Below are 19,460 nucleotides of genomic sequence, written 5' to 3'. Positions count from 1 at the left end.
AATGAGGTGTTTGAGCGCCTATTTAAAAAAATGTAACTGTTTTCACTGTTTATTACTTTAATTGTAAACTTGTCTGACTATAAATCCCTTTAGATTCTTTATAGACCTGATGGGATTATCTTTGAACAAGACAGCATCACTGGGGTCTATTTATTAATTTTTAAGAAGAAAACAGGTGTAGGTTTATTACAGGGTTTTTTTTAAAAAAAAGGAAAAAAAAGAGATTTGTAAGTAACTATTGCTAACATAGAGACTACTAAATTCCAACTACCTCGACTAAAACAGATATGGTATATGCCAACATACATATGCAAATATTACACTGATCACAGTACTACATCAGCTTGCCGTGGGGAGGCTCATCAGGAGCCAACAGGGTCTGGATAGACATTTTAGGAACTATTTGACTAAGACTGTTGTTTCTGACATCGTCAGCACTCATAATACTGTCAGAGAATGCCTGAACGGAAGTTTGAACATTCTCCATTCAGGCATTCAATGTCCCCAAGTTCTATATCCAATATTCTTACATTAGTGATGGTCATTGAGTGATGGTCAACCCCGCTTGTTTAATGTTGGTGAGGCTTCATTTTGGTAATCAGCATTTTAATTATTGCTTATACATATATATGATAAAGGAACACCATGTTTTGTTATTAGATTATTGTTATTATGATATAACTTATTCTTTCTGCAGAGATATAAGAGATTGTTCACTAAACGCAGAGCTGTCCATGTGACATGTATTGTTAATGCTTATCTGAGCATAAATCCCATCAGCCAGTAAGTACAGCGGCTTTAGATCAATTTGCTTGTTACTTGGTTAAAATATAATAATAAAAAAACACGGCGTTCTTGCAACAACATTTGTCATTTTATTACGGTGGAACAATTGCAAGGTCAGATGAACAATATACTTAGTATTACAGTATTACCTTGCATTACCTTGTAGTTAGAAATGTTTGATATGAAAACAGAAACTGGGCACAGACAAAACAAATCACTTGTCGTTAATATAAGCACAAAGTTCACAGACGAATGTATCATTTTTCATCTTTCATCAGAAATAAAATAGTTTCATTTACATTACAGGTCCTTTTATAGTATTAACTTGTAGTATTCAATTGTATCTTAAAATAATGTTACTAATCAGTCCGAAAGCGAGCTTTCCAAACAGCATTGCAAATGCATTATTTAACAAATATGTATGTAAGTCAGAAGCATTTTTATGCCACTGTTTGGCTGGTTTAAGAATGCATAGTCCAGCCATCTGTCTGGGTATTTGTGGCTGCAAGGGCACAAGTATAAAACCCTTAACACAGAGACAGGAGTATCCAGCTGGCAGCTGCATGTACTCCATTTGGTGGCCACTGGCCTTAAAATGCCCTTGCCTCCTAGCCATCCCCAGTACTACCCTGCCTGTCAATGTCTGCTTTGGTGTCACATGAATAAATCATTATTTCTGAGAAATATTTGTTGCATCTGTTATGCTAGAATACGGTCACATATAGCTTTACTCATTTAATAAATGAGATGAGATGGACTGAATTTCTTCTTGTTGCTTATACCTATGCATCATGAAAGGGTCACATGGCCCATTTTTTAAAATAAATTCTCTGGAATGGGTCCTATAGTGTAAAGCTAATTCATTGATGAAATATTCTACTTCACTAGAACTCACCGGAAACTCACTCATGATTAAATAGTATTGTGTCATATTATAGATATCGATTTGGCACAGCAAAGTAATTCTAGGGCTTGAGCTACTGGGAAATGAAGAATCTCTGCTATAAATTGATGGCCCATAAAATGAAATGTAAGTTATTTTTCCAGTATTTTGAAAAAGAACCTGAAAATCACAAAATCCTTACTAAAAAGTTAATGAATATGTGATTAAGTATAATGTAGGAGTTTTTATTACTTAAAATTAAAATTTTACATATCAAAGGGAGTGCAATTCCAGTTAAAAGAACATACTCCATTATGATATAGATCAGGGGCGTCCAACGTGCGGCCCGCGGGCCAAATACAGCCCTCTGGACTTCGAGGTATGGCCCGTGTGAGCCAGTCTGTGGGCTGGCAGACCACATTCAAAGCGGCCAGCTGCGAAGTTCAAAGCAGCTGGAGGCGGTCTTACAGCTGTAAGACGGCTGCTTTGAACTTCGTGGCCAGACGGCCGCTTTGAACACGTGACGTTCGAGGGGGCTGGCTCACAGAAGGTGTTCCTCATGGCAAGGAGAGGGTAATCACATCAAAGGAGAGCAGGAAAAAAAGAAAATAATGTAAGTATTACCAAAAAAATAGGGGTTATAGGAAAGCGGACCCATATTAAAGAGTAGAGTGGCTGAGTGTTGGTGTGGTAGAGCCTGTTCTGGTGTCGGTGTGGCAGAGCCTGTCTTGGTGTGTGTGTTTGGGGGTCTGTGTTGCAGAGCCTGTCTTGGTGTGTGTATTTGGTTGTATATTTCCTGGCACTTTACTTACTGTAGGAATAAATTGAAAAGTAAAGGTTTTGTGTTATTTACTCTATTTCAATCTGCATATTTTGTCAAAAAGGATCAGTGGTACTAAATTGCGACTTCAGGTGTCCCATGTATGATACCTTTTTTTAAGTGTACTGATTACTCCCAATCCCATCACAAAGATTATATCTGCCGAGCACTGATGTCATCCAGTTCACACTTTATCCAGTACACACTGATGCCGAGGAGTTAAGATTCTGTCTATTATATTTATTACCATAAAATGGCCACCAAAATCATCAACTCCAGGCCCATGATGCTCTTAATCCAGCCCTGCCTCCAGTGTGCGTCAGCCATCTTAAATCCATATATAAAGCTTAAAGGCCATATTTTCTCTCAGTGAAAAATGAGTGAGGCCCACGCACACATACATTTCTGATGAAGTGGCCCACTGCAGAAAAAACTTGGACACCCCTGATATAGATAAAAGCTTCGGAGGATATAACTGACTTGTAATACATTATTTTTTTGTTTTTTCTTCCCTTTATGTAAATTTTCAATGAAAGTTAAAAGAACAATAACATCTTATGTAAGGGTATGTTGTATATATGTAATGCTGTGAAGAAAAATTAGGACCCTCTGTATGTAGGTAATAATGCAGACGTCATCAAAATGTATGAGATTTTCAGTATTCTGTTATTTTAATAATTTCATTTATTTTCAAACCTTTCTTAATAAAAAAAAAAGGGGAAACATACATTAAAATAATTTAAATACGTTTGCATATTTATTGGAAGGCAGGTAGTATAATGTAATTATCTGTTTTACCTGTGTTGAGAAGTGGTCCTGAGGAATAAGTTATACTTTTCTTCTGAAGATAGACCATCCATCATATAGTAAAAGACAAGGAAATTGCTCTGTCCTGGAGCGTGACTAAGGAGACGGGATTTTTCCAGCATATAGGTATAAAATCTGGCTGAAATGGAAATAGATAAATTAGGAGCCATTAAAAACCCAAATATTCTTATTTGCAAGTTAATTGTACATGGAAGGAATACATTTATTAAAAAAATCTATATGGTTATGGTTTCATAAGGTCCATTATTAGAACGATTTCGTTACCATCACTTGCAAGCCACTACATAGAATCTTTTTGATGGACTATTAAAGGGTTAGGACTCTCCCTGGTATGAATATATTGGGGTTTTTTTTCCTGAAAATCATACCTTATGAAATAGATCCATTCCCTCTGCCCTATATTAACTTTAAAATATTTTTCCATTTTGCCAAACCAATATAATTAAAAAGTTTTTTATTTGCATTCACATATGTTGACACTGTCCAGACAATAGCAGGTAGGTAGTAGTTAAGGAAGGACATTGTTGTATATTAAAGAACCATTATTATTTACATTACTTTTGACTTATAATGTAGATTTTTCAGATTCCCCACATTGTCTATTGCTACCAATTGCTGATCACAGGCAGATGCGCATAGATAGCAATGCAGTGAGAGATGCTTTTTCAGGCATATCAGAAGAGGTACACTAGTTAGGACCCCTTCTGATAATATAGGATAAAATAAAGATCACTGAAGGAACAGTGAGTAACCATCTGCATTTTGATCACTTTCTGTTCTCTCCTCCCCAATCCTCCTATCAGTCGAGAAGTCACCAGATGCTCCGCCACTTTGGAGGAAGTTCACACAAGATTATCGTAGCGCAAAATGGCAGAGCTTCCTGTGACAGCATCTCCCCAATTCTCCAATCAGGAGAGAGGACGTCATCAGAAGCTCCAGCATTTTGGTGGAAGTTCACACAAGGTTATCGTAGCGCAAAATGGCAGTGCTTCCCATGACGTCCTCACCCCAATCCTCCTATCAGTCGAGAAGTCACCAGATGCTCCGCCATTTTGGAGGAAGTTCACACAAGATTATCGTAGCGCAAAATGGCAGTGCTTCCTGTGATGTCCTCTCTCCGATTCTCTAATCAGGAGAAAGGACATCATCAAAAGCTCCAGCATGTTGTCGGAAGTTCACACAAGGTTATCGTAGCGCAAAATGGCAGTGCATCCGGTGATGTTCTCTCCCCCGATTCTCCAATCCGGGGAGGGGATGTCACCAGAAGCTCCACTATTTTGGCGGACGTTTACACAGGGGTATCTTAGGGCCAAATGGCGAAGCTTCTGGCTATATCCTCTACCTCGGTCCTCTAATTTTGGTGGAAGTTCGCCGGGAGATTATGTCCGCATAGATGTGGCCGGAAAAAGGAGAGAGAAGAACAAGATGATGATGAACAAGATGCAAGACACAGAAGCAAAGCTGCGAGACACAGAAGAGGAAGTGATCAGCAGAGAAGGTAGTGATACGTTCAGAGAGTTTGATAGTAAGTCTGCGAATTAGATGAAAATACAACACTTTTTTTGCTTCGTTTTCATCCGTTTTGTGGGGGTCTAGCCTCGTTTTGGAGATTCGTATAAATGTCATTAACTTTGCGATTCATACAAATACAAATGCACAAGTCTAGTGCATACCATATACCATTTTTTTATTATTCCATAACTTCCATATTCCATACTATTCCATATTTTCTCATTTCTTAAAAAGGATATATTCATTGTGCTCAAAATATTAACATTTCTTTTTGTACTTCTTAAATGATCAAGCAAGTACCACAAGACAATAATAATAGGAAATAACTGTAAAAATGTTTTAGAGTTTTTGAATGCAAATAAACCATTTTTTAGGCATTTAGAATTTCAAATATTCTACTGACAATTATTTTACAAATATACATTTATATTTTGAGGTATATACTTGGTTTGGATATATTAAACATGTATTTTAAGGTTGTAGAATTTTAAATAAATGCTATCCACCTTTATTTGTGTTACTCTGCCCTCAAGTGGCAAACAGAGGGTATTCAACTCCAAGGAAGCTCATCATGAATGACGGTATTTCTTGTAGTTAATACAAGTCTCTATATGAAACAAACCTGCCTTGGTGGCGTACTAGAAATAAAGAGCTGCCTGTGGCACAACACCATGCACTGATTAGACATGTCATTTGTTTTCTAGATTTCTGTGTCAGTCTCCTTTTATTCATTAACCCTTCAAACACCAAGGGGATTCATAAATCATTGTTTGCTAATGGATATTACATTGAATGGTGTAGTAATGCACCTCAGAGGGCATCTGCACATTAAGACCATTCATACTTGAATTTCAGTGACATAATTATGAACCAATTGTTATTATATTCCTAGATCTACATATTAGCATGATGAAACTTATAAATCAGATGCATACTACATAGCTTACAGGAAAGGGTTAATACATGTTGCTTTAAGTCTTTCTATGAAACCTTTGTAAAGGCTGGCTGTCCATATGAAAAATGTCAGGCTGGAATGTATACATTATTATATCATACTTTACAGGCAGCTTACGTTGTCAGTCTAGACAGGCAAGACAAGTTCTCTTGTGAGCAAGGAAAAGCGACCGATAGAAAATAGCATTTGATCGCAGGGTGACTGATGGACATTAATCCATTTGACCATGTATTCATACTTGCTCTGATTTCTTTCTGGATATCTCCTGCATCATTTTGGAAATTGCCTATCCCTCTTTATAATACATTTATATATATATATATATATATATATATATATATATATATATATATATTTATATTTATATATTTTCTATACAGCATATACTGCATAACGATCAAGAAAAAAATATTGTGGGCAAAAACAGATGTTATGGCCATTCAAGTTCCTACCTCCTGATAAAGATGCTTTTCTTTCACAAAACTGCAGCTCAAGAAACTGTATGAATCGACTAGAGGAATGATTAAGTGTTGTTTTGGCATGCCCGAAAGCTTCTAAAATGTTGGTTACCTGTAACATAACGGAGATGAAAAAATTATTGCATGTTAGTTTAGCTATTACATAAAAAGTGCCAATTGTACATATTTAAACCAAACAAATGTAACTTGATTCTAGGAATACACTAAAAATTGTCAATGCAAGTAATACCGGTAATAGAAACAGAGAAACAGCAGATCATGTCTTTTTGGCTTCTGAGGAAAAGAAACATTTTATTATTTTTATTATTATGTTACTCAATGATACTGTTTTATCATTACACCACTCCCACATAATAACAGTAATATGTCATTTGTGATATTGCCAAGTTCAGTCCTTCACTAATCCTACTGACCTTTTTTCAGAGTAGTTGAACTTACATGTTTAATCTTTGAATAAAGTGAGATTTTACTGGATGCACATCTTAAGGCCAAATGTTTAATTATATGCTTGCAGGCTTCAGTCTTTCCAGAACCACTTTCACCACTAGAGAAAAATAGGTTTAAAGTTAAGGTATTAAGATGAAATACACATCTTAAGTAAAGTAATACAGCAGTCAAATAAAGGTGCTAGTTAATTTAAAAGGGAACAAAGGAAGCTAAGACATTATAACATCTTAACAAATAATGTGTTATTCATGTATGATTGCTTGGACTGAATCATAACTACCTAATAACAGCAGCAATACTGTATATATTACATTTACCTCTTGTGTAATATAACTCCCTCTAAATTGTAAGCTTGTTTGAGCCGGGCCCTCCTCACCTCTTGTTTCTTTAAGTCATATTGTTATGTTATATATATACTACTTGTTATGTCCTGTTTACCCATTGTACATTGCTACAGAATATGATGGCGCTATAGAAAACAATAAATAAATAATATTTTTTATTATTGTTTTGTATCATAACTGCATCTTGAACATTGAACACTAGGTGGCGATACATAGCAAGTATCAATGTTCTTAGCTTCTTCTTAACATGACACCCATACTATCTGTCATCAAAATTGATAGCGTGTTTTTTCCCCTTACATATGCAATAAATGTATTTCTGATGATTATTTAGTATCAAAAATTCACATGGGGCTAAGATTGTAGATTTTTGTGAACTAGTCACAATGTTTCTAGATTGTTTGAGCGGGGCTCTCCCCACCAAATTGTTATGTTTTGCACTTTTTGTTCTGCAGTGCTGCAGAGGATGATGGTGTTAAAAAAATCAGTAAATAATAAAAATAACAAATTTGGTTCAATAAACCAACATTTCATTGTTACAATATGCCTGCAGGTTCTACATGGTAAGTTATATATCAATGTCTGAAAAGTTTGTTGGATACCATGAACTTCAAAGCACTGTATATCAAGCAAACAAAACGTCTCTAAAAGAAAAATCACATTTCTGTGAAGAGTTAATATGAAACCGAGAGTGAAAACTAATAAAATATATACCATATTTTTTTAGTTTTCACTCTCGGTTTCATATTATCTCTTCATACAAGTATAATTTTTTTCAACCAAAAAATATGAAGCCGAGTTTAATCTCTCTTTAAAAGAAACTATAAGGAGATGATTACACTGTGGTTTGTGATTAAATGACTCAATTAGTTTTTTAATGGATCATAGTGCAGCTAATGAATTCTACATGCTCATGGAATTATCAATGTGACCTTTATTTTTGCTAGTTTCTATGAAGGATATGAGTAATAAAACCAAGCACTACATAGGATTTCCATGTGGAAGCTGGAAGCATTTATATCTAGAAACATTAAAGAAGTCCCTCCATTGTGAATACATTCATCATGCAAATGATGTGCCATATCGGGTTTATGATGAATACATTGTGTACATTGTGACACACAAAAATGTCTAAATATAAATTGCTATGGTTATTAAACCAATTGGTTTACTGGCCATTCAATAAATGGTTTAGGCTAATGCTGATGACATGGAACCTTCTGAAGTAGTTTATCCATTCCTATTAAATTCTTAAAACGGTGAAATACAAATCGTCAGTAGAGAGATGAGGAGAACAGTTTCGAGACTAATGATTCAGCTGGTAACAACGTCAAAATTGTAAATGATCTCCTCACCACCATACAAGTGGGTTCAACGTTAGTGAGTCTTTTGATTTGCTTAGCAAACAACCATTGTGACGTTATAGAAATGGGTTAGCGTTATTTAATATGTAAGTGCAATGGTCTCTCAGAAGAATTATTCGTATCACATGTAAAATAACCATCTACAAATGGAACATTATTCATTGTTAATCCTTTCTGATCTAACCACTTTTAAAATGAGTTCATTATTTTGACTGGTAATTCTGGAGACGATTTTGTCTGGAGCAGAGGGAAATGAAATATGTTAATAGCCAAGAGTCTGTACCTTAAGATAAAGCACTGAGGTAGTTTCTCTTGAAAAACCATATGGTAAGCTCTCTCAGCGCAAGCGAAAATGTGTGGGGGAAGTGAAGAGCACAGGCGTCCAGAGAGGTTTTGATATAATTGAGTGACCTGGAAAAACAATAAGCAAGATTACAATGTATTTTAATGTAATGTGTACCTAAATGTTAGTTGTAACTGAGGGCATGCAAAATCAAGTTAAACTAAGCTCCCAGTATCCATGAACGTAACTGCAGCTCACAGATTTTTAGTATATGCTAGCTATGTCCAGTTTTATCAGTTGGATTTACCCTTTCATTTGACAACTCAACCTTTAATGAACCATCCCACTGTCTGTCTATCACTGAGATCCTGCAGTTCCAAACTGTGTCCCCTATATATACATATATTTATATGCTATCGTTTGAACAATCTAATATTGATAAAAAAAAGATAAATTAGCTATGTCTATGATATGTATGGAATAAGCACAACAATGACTTAGGTGATCTTATATCATTTTCTATGTTAGCAAAATAAAATGTATCAATCTTATAGGAAATTAAGTTTGAGGCGGATTGTCTGCAGTAGACTTATGCATTCAGATTCATACAAATGTCCGAAAGGGAGGAGGGGCTCCAACAAAAAACAAACAGAGAGAGCTCAGAATCTTTGTCTGCATATTATTGGGTTGCTTTTCACTCTTATCCTCTCAGATGCTGTCTCTCACACCTTCACTCCACTTCTTGTTCTCTTTTTCTTATGTCTTCTCCATTGACCTGCTTGTCCTGGCTCTCTACAGCATTGTCCTCGCCTGGTGTAGCAGTTCCGCAACAAAGAGGAGCCGGGGCGCACACCCTCTACCTCAATTGGAGGAATAGGGGAGAGGCTGTCCCTGTGTTGTGAGCTGAGGCTCCACCCTCAGAAGGTAGGGAGAAATTGAGAGAGAGTATGAACCAGACAGCGTGTCTGGCGACCAACAGAGTGGCTCTAATGGACCTCTAAATTCTGACGCCAATTTATTTCGGGTTACAGTACTAGAGATCTGTTTTTAGGTTTAGGTGTTTGACGTTATACCCGGAAGCTGTTTCTTGCCAGTTGGAGCTACAAAGAGGACTTCGATACTTTGATACTTTAATTCAAGAGGACATTGCACTTTATTGCTGCAAATAAATCTTTTTGCAATACATATCCTGTCTCCCCATCTGCATTTTGCTGTTTGTATGGATCAGAAAACGGTTCGAACGTAAACAACGGAGGAGACACAACTTGGGAGAGGAATCCCACAACGCTTGTCTAGTTTGAGCAAGCTGTTTTGCTCAACCTTACGTGAGTGCAATATTATCCTGGGGGGAAGTCTTTCACTGTTATAATATAGAAAGCACTATGATTATTATTTGGTTTTGATTTTCATATGTCAACAAGCCCCCATTTGAAAACGGTTGGATGCCAATTCCACTTAATTGAGGATATAAGTATTGTTTTCAATTATATTTCTGGTGGATTATACACTGTGTGTGTCACAATTCTGGTGAATTTTATATTTTCACTTTTATTTTCTTTTTTATTTATATATAAATTTATTTGGTCAAATTATTTAACTAACATATACATATATTTTTAAATTGTGTTTTTTTGCGCGACACTTTATATATTTATTTATTTATTTTTTGGGTATAGGGGGTATACCTTTAGTGCTCGCAGCATCCACTCATTCTTTTTAGCAGTATTTATATTTTTTGGAGTTACATATATCAGTATACTTTAGCGCTTGATCACTATATAAATTATTTGTAATCTGTTTTTCTCACACTATTAGCTTTTTTCTCACTTGAGGATTCCTGTATTAATCCCTACTATATTACAGAAGACTTAAGATAGGCTAGAAAACCGAAACGAAGAGAAAAATGAATACGAAGAACGTATACGAATATTCGCCCGAAACAAACAGAGGAATGGGCGAATATTTGTAGAATACAAAGATTTTGTTTTTCCCAAAAACAAAGACCTCGCCAGCACCCAAGTCTAATTAACACTGAGTCATAAATAAGTTTTAGATGACATTTCTCATGTTGTACTTTTCCCTAAGGAGTTTGAATGGCCAACTCAGCCATTCTAAAGGAGAAACATACCCGGATCTAAAATAGCATGCAATATTTTTGTTTTGTTTATTTCCATGAAGTGTTCTACTTGCATAAAGATTATGAAGTCACCAAGGATTCTTACCCAAAATGTAGTACATAACTATTGGGGTAGATTAAAAACAATCTATGAAACGCAATAATACACTTAAAATGCACTGCCTATGAATTATATATTTATTACAGTTAATTGTTATTGTTATTGTTAATGACAATAATGACAATAAGCACCAAAATACATTACATTAGCATGTGTATCAAATGGCAAACTTACCAGTGAAGAGTAGATTGGAAGTTCCTTGTATGGGTTGACAAGCAGCAAAATGTTACCAATATAAGTCTAAAATAAAAATGAATATCCATTTACTATTACTATTACATGAATAAATCATTATTCTGAAACTCATTACTAGAAGAGACCTTGGGTTTTAATCACAGCTTTGTGATTAAAAATGTTTTAAATACTTTAGAATACCTTTAGAACACTTATGTGACTTAATTGGTCAAAATGTTTACCAGGTTTTGCTTAACTTTAAATGTACAACGGTATGGCATCTAATCTAATTTAATATTAATAAAAATACTTATGTGGCCATGATCTCATCAGTATGAAGAATGATACAATAATAGCTTCTGTGTTTTTTCCTCCATGTTATTTACTTGTCATTCTGTGAATTGCCTTATGAGGCTCTTTGGATAAAATGCACTCAGGCAATGTACTATAACAAAAATGTAAAAATCTCTGCTTTTCTTCTATGACTTTTGCTCTTGTCCAGTGTTATAAAATTATATTCAGTGTTCTTTGATTTGCTTTGGGCTATGAGTGCACGCTACCGTGTTCACTGAAATGTATTTGTCTTTAAGTAAAGAAAGGTTGTCAACTAGCCCTGTCTTTCTGTTTATTTTAACAGAGCCAACCAAACATATATATTTAAATAGTGAGAATTATTATTGAGCGGATCTTAACAAAAAAATATTACCAGTATAATAATTACTTTACTTTTTAAATTACATTTATCAACATAAGTTGTGTTATGTTTCTTAATTTCCTGTCAAGTTCTTTTGTGTTTGAGAAGTGAAGAAATTCATACAGTTATTGGCATGATTTTATTAGCAACTGGGAGAAATAAAACAAGAATGATTCCGTATTTTATTGTTCTGCTTTCTTTATTGTAATTGACAGGCGCATCAATCACTAAGGAGGAGGCTGAGAAAGATAATATAATTCAAAAACACAAAATACACATATATATTGGGTTTCAGGAAAAAGATTCCAAATTTTGCAAGAAGGCAAAGTGGAAGCTTCAATGGTGGTCTGTCTGGGAGTAGCACAGACCTCCATTCCCTTTTCTCCTCCCTGGCCGTGGTTACGAGAGATAAGAGGATCTCTCCATCCGGGCCATAATCCCCATGGCTACCCAGGACAGCGGGACAATGCCTTAAAAATCAGACATGACTACATGTGGCAGACTAGATGGACCAAATGGTTTTTATATGTCAAATTCTCTTTTTCTATGACTGCCCCAAGAAGCCAGATGTACGCATGGCTACGCACAGTAGCGTACCTAGCGGGGGGCGGGGGGGGCAGTCATAGAAAAAGTGGGTGCCGCTCATCAGGGGGGTGCCAACTTGCCGGCACCCGGCACCCCTCCAGAGATGGACAGTAATGTCCGCCGCTGGAGGAGAAGGCTCGCAAGGGAGCAGTATCGGAGGTCTTTAACAGACCTCCGTCTCCCTTGAGTGATTTTAAGCCGGTTCCCTTGAACCGGCTAAAAATCACTCAAGGGAGCCGGAGGTCTGTTAGAGACCTCCGATACCGCTCCCTCGCGATCCACGCGGCAACTGCTGCTGTGCGCCGGGGTTTGTTGTCAGATCCCGGTGCACAACACTGAAGCCGCACCCACCGCCGTCCGTGCCCTCTGAACCGGAAGAAGACAGAAGAAGAGGAGCGATGAGAAAGGAAAGGAGCTGACTGCTGTAAGAAGAAAAGAGGAAAGGTAGGAAATCATTCAGTGAGAGTGGATTGGTATGTGTGGAATCTGTGGATTGGTATGTGTGGAATCTGTGGATTGGTATGTGTGGAATGTGTGGATTGGTATGTGTGGATTGGTATGTGTGGAATCTGTGGATTGGTATGTGTGGAATCTGTGGATTGGTATGTGTGGATTGGTATGCGTGGAATCTGTGGATTGGTATGTGTGGATTGGTATGCGTGGAATCTGTGGATTGGTATGTGTGGATTGGTAAATGTGGAATCTGTGGATTGGTATGTGTGGAATCTGTGGATTGGTATGTGTGGATTGGTATGTGTGGAATCTGTGGATTGGTAAATGTGTGAGAGTGATGGGTGTTATGCTGTACCATTTCCAATGTCTTTTTCATTATATAATTATGCTCTAAAGTACATCATAACTCCCATCACTCTATACTGTTCCATACAGTGGCAGAGCTGGGAGACAGAGGCATTGCACCCCCACCGCAGGACTCCTGAAAGGTAAGTGAACTTCAAAGGGGGGAGAGGGTAGATAGTTAGGAGGGGGTAGATAGGGAAAAGGGAGTGAGAATGGGTAGATAGGGAGAAAGGAGGTTAGCAAGAATATTTAAATAAAGAGTCAGAATGAGAGCGAAAATAAATGGATTAATGTGTGGATGAATTGTTTGAATGAGTGAGAGAATTAATGAGTTTGTGAGAATGCATCAATGAATATGTGTAAATAATTTGTGTGAAAGAATAAATGATTGTGTGAATGAAAGTAAATTAGTGAGTGTTACAGGGTCACCGTACCCAAGGCTGGGTACCCCTGTTTGAGGGCTGAGGAATCACCAGTCAGTCCCTCATACGGATAGCACTCAGCTATCCACGGATCATCCAGACCACCATTCGTAGTAAACCAAGAAGAACTCTCTTTATTACAAACACACAGAACTTATATACAATCTCAATGCAATGTGTACCGAACCCAACCCCCAATCCCATCAGCCACATCCCATCACAAATCCCATCAGTATACAGGGGATGTATCAGGTGAGGGGATTACAGAATACAATGGGTTCCCCCACCTGTGTTATCCCCCCTGTAGTGCGGATGCCGTCTGGGCAGACAGGGCTGTGTTGGCTGATTAAGAGCCCCAGCCAGATTATAGGATTGTCTCCTTGAAGGCTGGAGCTGAAGCCACATCAGTCTCTGGGCTGGTTACACAATAATACACAATATAAAATATTACCGGGTCACGGGATACGGAACCGGACACAAAAGTGCTCCGTGACCCGGCTAAACTTCATATGACACATGAGCCAGCTAGCCTGGCCCTGTCACAGTGAGTGACTGTAAAAGTGTTTGTGTTAATTATAGGTGTATAGTTGATTTGTCAAAAAGGCAAAGATGGTATAAGCAGGGTGTTTATGGGACAAAAATGGCACAGGCAGGGTGTTTAGGGGACAAAGATGGCACAGGTAGCGTGTTCATGGGACAAAGATGGCATACACTCGGCTGTTTGGGAACAATGCTGACTCATGCTGGGCTGTTTGGGGGCAAAGATGGCACGTCCTGTGTGTGTGTAATTTGGGTGCTGGTCAGGTTCTATGTGGGCAATGTGGACGCTGTTTTTTTTTGGAGGGGTTATTAAAGAAAGCACTATTATATGTTAAGTAAATGTTATTTAAACGTATTTATTTTACTTATAAGTTATTAATTTATTTTTTCTGATTTCTTGTTGTTTACGGTTGACATACAGTTTACAAATTGGTGCAATAAATATTCTTAACATAATTTTATAGATGTCTTTACATTTGGAGGGGAGGGGGTTGCCACTTACAGGATCCGCCCCGGGTGCCAAATACTCTAGGTACGCCCCTGGCTACGCATACTTACATTTACATTAATTTAAAAACTCTGGCATTTCAACACATACTAAAACTTACACATATACTGACACAACTGTCACTCAGCATACAATTACATTTGTGTGTTCTCTTACACACTTACATGCAGACACATACATGTGCAAATTGATACATTGCATTTATCAACATATGCAGTCACAAATATAAATGCTAATTTGAACTACCTATTAGGTTCCCAGACAAGGACACAGTCTAATAGTGGAGTCCAGTTGGAGGGAACACACACCCTTCCAAAACGCAATCTTACAAGCCACAAATCACACAAGAAGTGGGAGTAGGTACAGAGCCAGGTCCAGAGGCACGGTACAGAATGAGAAACGAGAAGCGTATTTGCTGCAATAATGGCAGCTCCAAAATGTTTCTTGTAGGCGTCTTTAAGGTTGTACCTGTCGGCTGGCAGTTTCTTCTACTCCTCATTTGCATTTTATTTAGGAATATTTGCAGTATTCCTTTTCCCGGTGAAAGATTGTAGTTTTTTCCCCCAAAGGTTTTCAGTAAGATTGAGGTGAGGACTCATTGTGTGCTTTGAATCTCTGTCCTGCTGGATGACCCATGATCTTTGACTCATACCTAGTTATATGAGACTGGGCAATGCATTTTGTTCCAAAATAGCTTGGTAATTCTCCAATTTCATGATTCCCTTTGAAGACACCTTTTGATGAATTTTCCTCAATTATGTCCCACGAAGTCTCATAACCAGCTACCTACTTTATAACATAGCGAACTGTTGGGATGCCAAAGTCTTTAGAGATGACCTTGTACCCTTTAATATTCTTATGTTTAGTGATATTGTTTCTGGTGGTCTCAGACAGCTCTCTTACCTTCACTAATGCGAAAAGGGAGCAGGAAATAAAAGTGGTCTTTTTCAGCATTAAACTATCATTGATTCATTTCAAGCCTCGAGCATTGATAAGTCTAATTTCACAGCAATGACATTCTAGTTCTTCTTTTTAAACCAACTTGAGTTCTTCAAAGGCATGCAAGTAATCATGCCATAGCAATGTTTTCATTGTTATTCCTTTTCCTCCAATTTCTTTGTTCTTTATTGTGTTATCCTATGCAATTCTGTATCAAAATAGACCAAAGCTGTTTCACTGCACATTTTGTTCAGAGGATGTTGTACATTATGTACTAAATATTCAACATTTAATCTTAAATCAGCTTGAAATAACTTGGTCTAATGTGAACAAAATATAGGATCAAATAAATCACATCATTCTACAGCTGTTCTTAGAATGTGTAATTATATGAAAAAAAAGCAAATTGCAAGTAAACGCTATTACCACCATGCACAAGCACAGAAACATTGGATTTTGACAGCAGAGAACTGGTCCATTTGATCTTCGAATCCACCTTCTAAAAAGCATACCATTCTTGTTCTTATTCCTTATTCAGAGCTGCTGTGTGTTTGTTAATGATAACTTCTCCTCTTCGGTATTACCTTCCAGCACCTGGCTGCTCCATGAATCTATCGGCCTTCATGTAAAAACACTATTTTATTAAGGTACCCCTAAATCCCCTACTACTATCTTCATGATGTGTCCTATTATTTTTGTTAATTATCTCACCTTCTCTCACTTTCAACTAATTTTCTGTCTATGGTACAAACTCAGGTATTGTGATTGGAACTTTATATTGGCTTACATAGAATTAATTGTAACAAGGCAAGTATTTAGCAATACACAAAAGAAAGCAAGTACCCTATCCTATTTCTATTCTAATTTCTTTTGTTTATAGCTACCACACCAGGTTTTAGTAATATAACCTCTATCGCCAGTTATTCATATTTAGTTACTTATCCGTGTATAAAAGGTAAGTATTTAATCTGCATATTTGGAAGGATAAATAGAGGTACATTTACAAAAGATATCTTTCTTTTCCAACACCAAACACCAAAGCTGATTTTCAGACAGTAACAGGTTCCTTAATTTTGACCACTTCAATATATATATAATTGACTTACGTATATTTGATTATTACTAAAACGTTTTTGGATCTCATACAACAGGCTGCTGTCTGTGAGCTCGCTCAGTGTGGCCAAGTCATCATTTGCAGCTGCAGGCATTAATTTGATCTGGGGGGAAAAAAATAAAGAAAATGAAAGAACATCCATATTTTATTTTATGTGCTATAAGAAAAAAAGTGCCAAATTGCTTTTATTATGAGATTCGTATTTGCATTATTTTGAAGAAAATATTCACTGCAACACGGGCAAACTGAAAGATGATTGACAACACAACCAAGTGCTGCAAAATTACAGCCTGAACTCTCTTACGCAGCAGGAGCATTTTGATTAATGGAGTCTCACTAAGAAAAACTCATTTCTTTTGTCAGTTGTTCCAACTACATGTTTTTAAAACTCTAATTACAGAAAAGCTTTAACTAGGATTTGTTAGAGACCTCTATCAAGTTCACAGTTTCAGCTTTGATTTGTATGTTTAATGATCTTTTAACTCCCTGTTACCGTTTTGTTGTCGTTAAGTTATTAACTCATAAAGAAACAGTACATGTCTTACAACAACGAATGCATATTAAAGTACTTGTAATTACTTAAATATGTATTTACTAACTTGTTAAAAAATAAAATTATATAACTTGTTAGCACTTAGGAGAAGCTGCAGATTCGGGATTGCAGTGCGATGCTCCCACTGTGGTGACGAAAATTTCCCACAAAGAGAATACATATGGGGACCACATGGAAATTTAAAGGGTCTACTCAGCTATTATATGCATTAAAGGGAATATGATAGATGGGGTGTGCTTTCAAGTCAGCAAACACAACAAGACAGCAACAACCTTGCTTCAGTTCTACCATGAGCTAAAAAATACTATAATTTCTTTTAAAGTTAAAGTTCTAATCTCCTATAAAATATTTACTAAATGATTATAAAGGCATTAATACCATTTGTTTAATTATTACTGGGTGCACAAACAAGCATTCTATAAGTGTTTGGGAAGAATTAATAAGCAGTCCACCATTCACAGTGTGCTGTAAAATTAACCCATAGTTTAACAGGAGGAATTTATGTTGAGCGGGTTGACATATCTATATTACCTGTTTTTTTCTAATGTCAATTATGAGACAGTGGATATGGTCATTTTATTATTTACTAAAGTGTATTGATTATTTAGTAATACAAGTTACTTTTTCTTTGGCACCCAGACATTTATGTGAAATGTTGGTGCATGATGTTATTTATGCATAGGAATACATAAAGAAGTACAGATCCTTACACTAAAACAATGACAAAACGAACAAAAAAGTAGCTATGGTTTGGCTATGGTTTTGGCAATATATCTATTTAAGCTATTACTCGTAGGTGGCACTAACTCATGGCCAGCTTAAGCAATTACTTAAGGCTACCATTGGGAGCAAGATCTGTTTATGGGTTAGAGGTAAGCACGATTTTTATAACATTACTTTTGTATACTAGTGTATTTGTCTGCATACACACAAAAATATTAATTCAATTCCATCACTTAGGTTAGAAATGGGCCCATAGATATTTTCATTTAGGGGCCTCTAAAAAAAACTGTTAGTAGGTATATTCAGTATTGAGCTACAAGAGTTAATAATGTAATATTGTCAGACTCAATATTGTCAATTTGAAGTTGACAGAGGTGGTTTATAAACTAGAAAGGGCTACTCTGGGAATAGTCTTCAGAGATAACAGCATTATGTTCTCAGCAACATCAAAATGTTCTTTCCATTACCTGTTCTAATTTGGTTGTGCTACTAACAATTATTTTTTCAGATCCATTTTCTTGGGAATAGTACTTGTGTAACATTTTTCCTGAATCTTTGAACATTGTGTCTTTCTCCAGTAAACTATCCTGCTTTGATATCGGTAAAGCCAGAGGACGTCTGTAAAACAAAATATACGAATAAATACATCAAAATGGAAGAGGAAAGCAATCAAAGTTTCTGTGAAAGAGAGGCAATTATTAGTGAAGATGGATTTAACTTTTTTTTAAATGAAAAGTTATTGTAATTCAGTCCACTTCCTGCAAAGCAGACATAAACGGAATATTCATGAGAGTAGATTTTACAAGAAAGGTAAATCAATACTTAATTTAAAGTTCTGTTGCAAGAAGTTTTAAAGTTAAATAAAATATACACAGGGTGTTGAACTACAACACAAATAAATACGTTACCTGTCACACATCTTCCATTTTAAAGACAGTTTTAATTGATGCTGACTTTATTGATTAACTCATTTGATTCAATTTCCATGACTGTATTGTTTAAAAGTAAGCATCTGGGGCGTGTCCTGGAGCTCGACCAAGATGGCCGCACGTTGAGTTGCTCCTGACTCACCCGCCGAGACTTACTGCTTTTTTCAGCACCAAACGTTATTTATTGAGCCCCATCTCGACGGGAAACGATGCCTAAACATCCCCTGAGGGATTCATCGACTGCGGTCGCTTCCTACTTTCGGAAGAAGGATTCCGCACAACCACGTGCCTCGGGCAGCCCGGATCCTGGGGATGAGGATTTAGATTCCCCGTGTACGAAAAAGGACATTGCAGACCTGGCTGACCTCCTCAAGACGGTCGAGAAGGACCTTCACCGTGACATTAAGGATGGTCTGATGACCCTGACGAAAGAGGTTCGTGATCTGCAATGCTGCACCACAGACCTTGAACGCAACCACGTGGCTATGGCTGAGGATCACCAGGCCGCTAGAGCAGACTTGGAAGGACTCCAGTCTAAATACC

The 19,460-nt window shown here is 36.8% G+C and overlaps 1 protein-coding gene across 1 annotated transcript in view; it reads right to left on the bottom strand.

The window, feature by feature from the left end:
* Window positions 1-19,460, bottom strand: part of MYO16 (myosin XVI) — an 89,437-nt gene that overhangs the window by 49,169 nt on the left and 20,808 nt on the right. Inside the window, exons 9-15 of the mRNA XM_089485880.1 lie at window positions 18,456-18,606; window positions 16,705-16,815; window positions 11,113-11,178; window positions 8,702-8,829; window positions 6,702-6,807; window positions 6,237-6,354; window positions 3,288-3,435 (exon numbers count right to left, since the gene is read on the bottom strand). Coding sequence (XP_089342006.1) covers window positions 3,288-3,435; window positions 6,237-6,354; window positions 6,702-6,807; window positions 8,702-8,829; window positions 11,113-11,178; window positions 16,705-16,815; window positions 18,456-18,606 — 828 coding nt within the window. The remainder of the gene's footprint in view (window positions 1-3,287; window positions 3,436-6,236; window positions 6,355-6,701; window positions 6,808-8,701; window positions 8,830-11,112; window positions 11,179-16,704; window positions 16,816-18,455; window positions 18,607-19,460) is intronic.

This window comes from Sceloporus occidentalis, unplaced genomic scaffold, assembly GCF_023333645.1.
Source record: "Sceloporus occidentalis isolate IW3139 unplaced genomic scaffold, rSceOcc1.0.p SCAF_27, whole genome shotgun sequence".
Classification (NCBI taxonomy): domain Eukaryota; kingdom Metazoa; phylum Chordata; class Lepidosauria; order Squamata; family Phrynosomatidae; genus Sceloporus; species Sceloporus occidentalis.
Note: the sequence above shows the minus strand (reverse complement) of the source record. Positions and strands in the feature narration are given on the sequence as shown.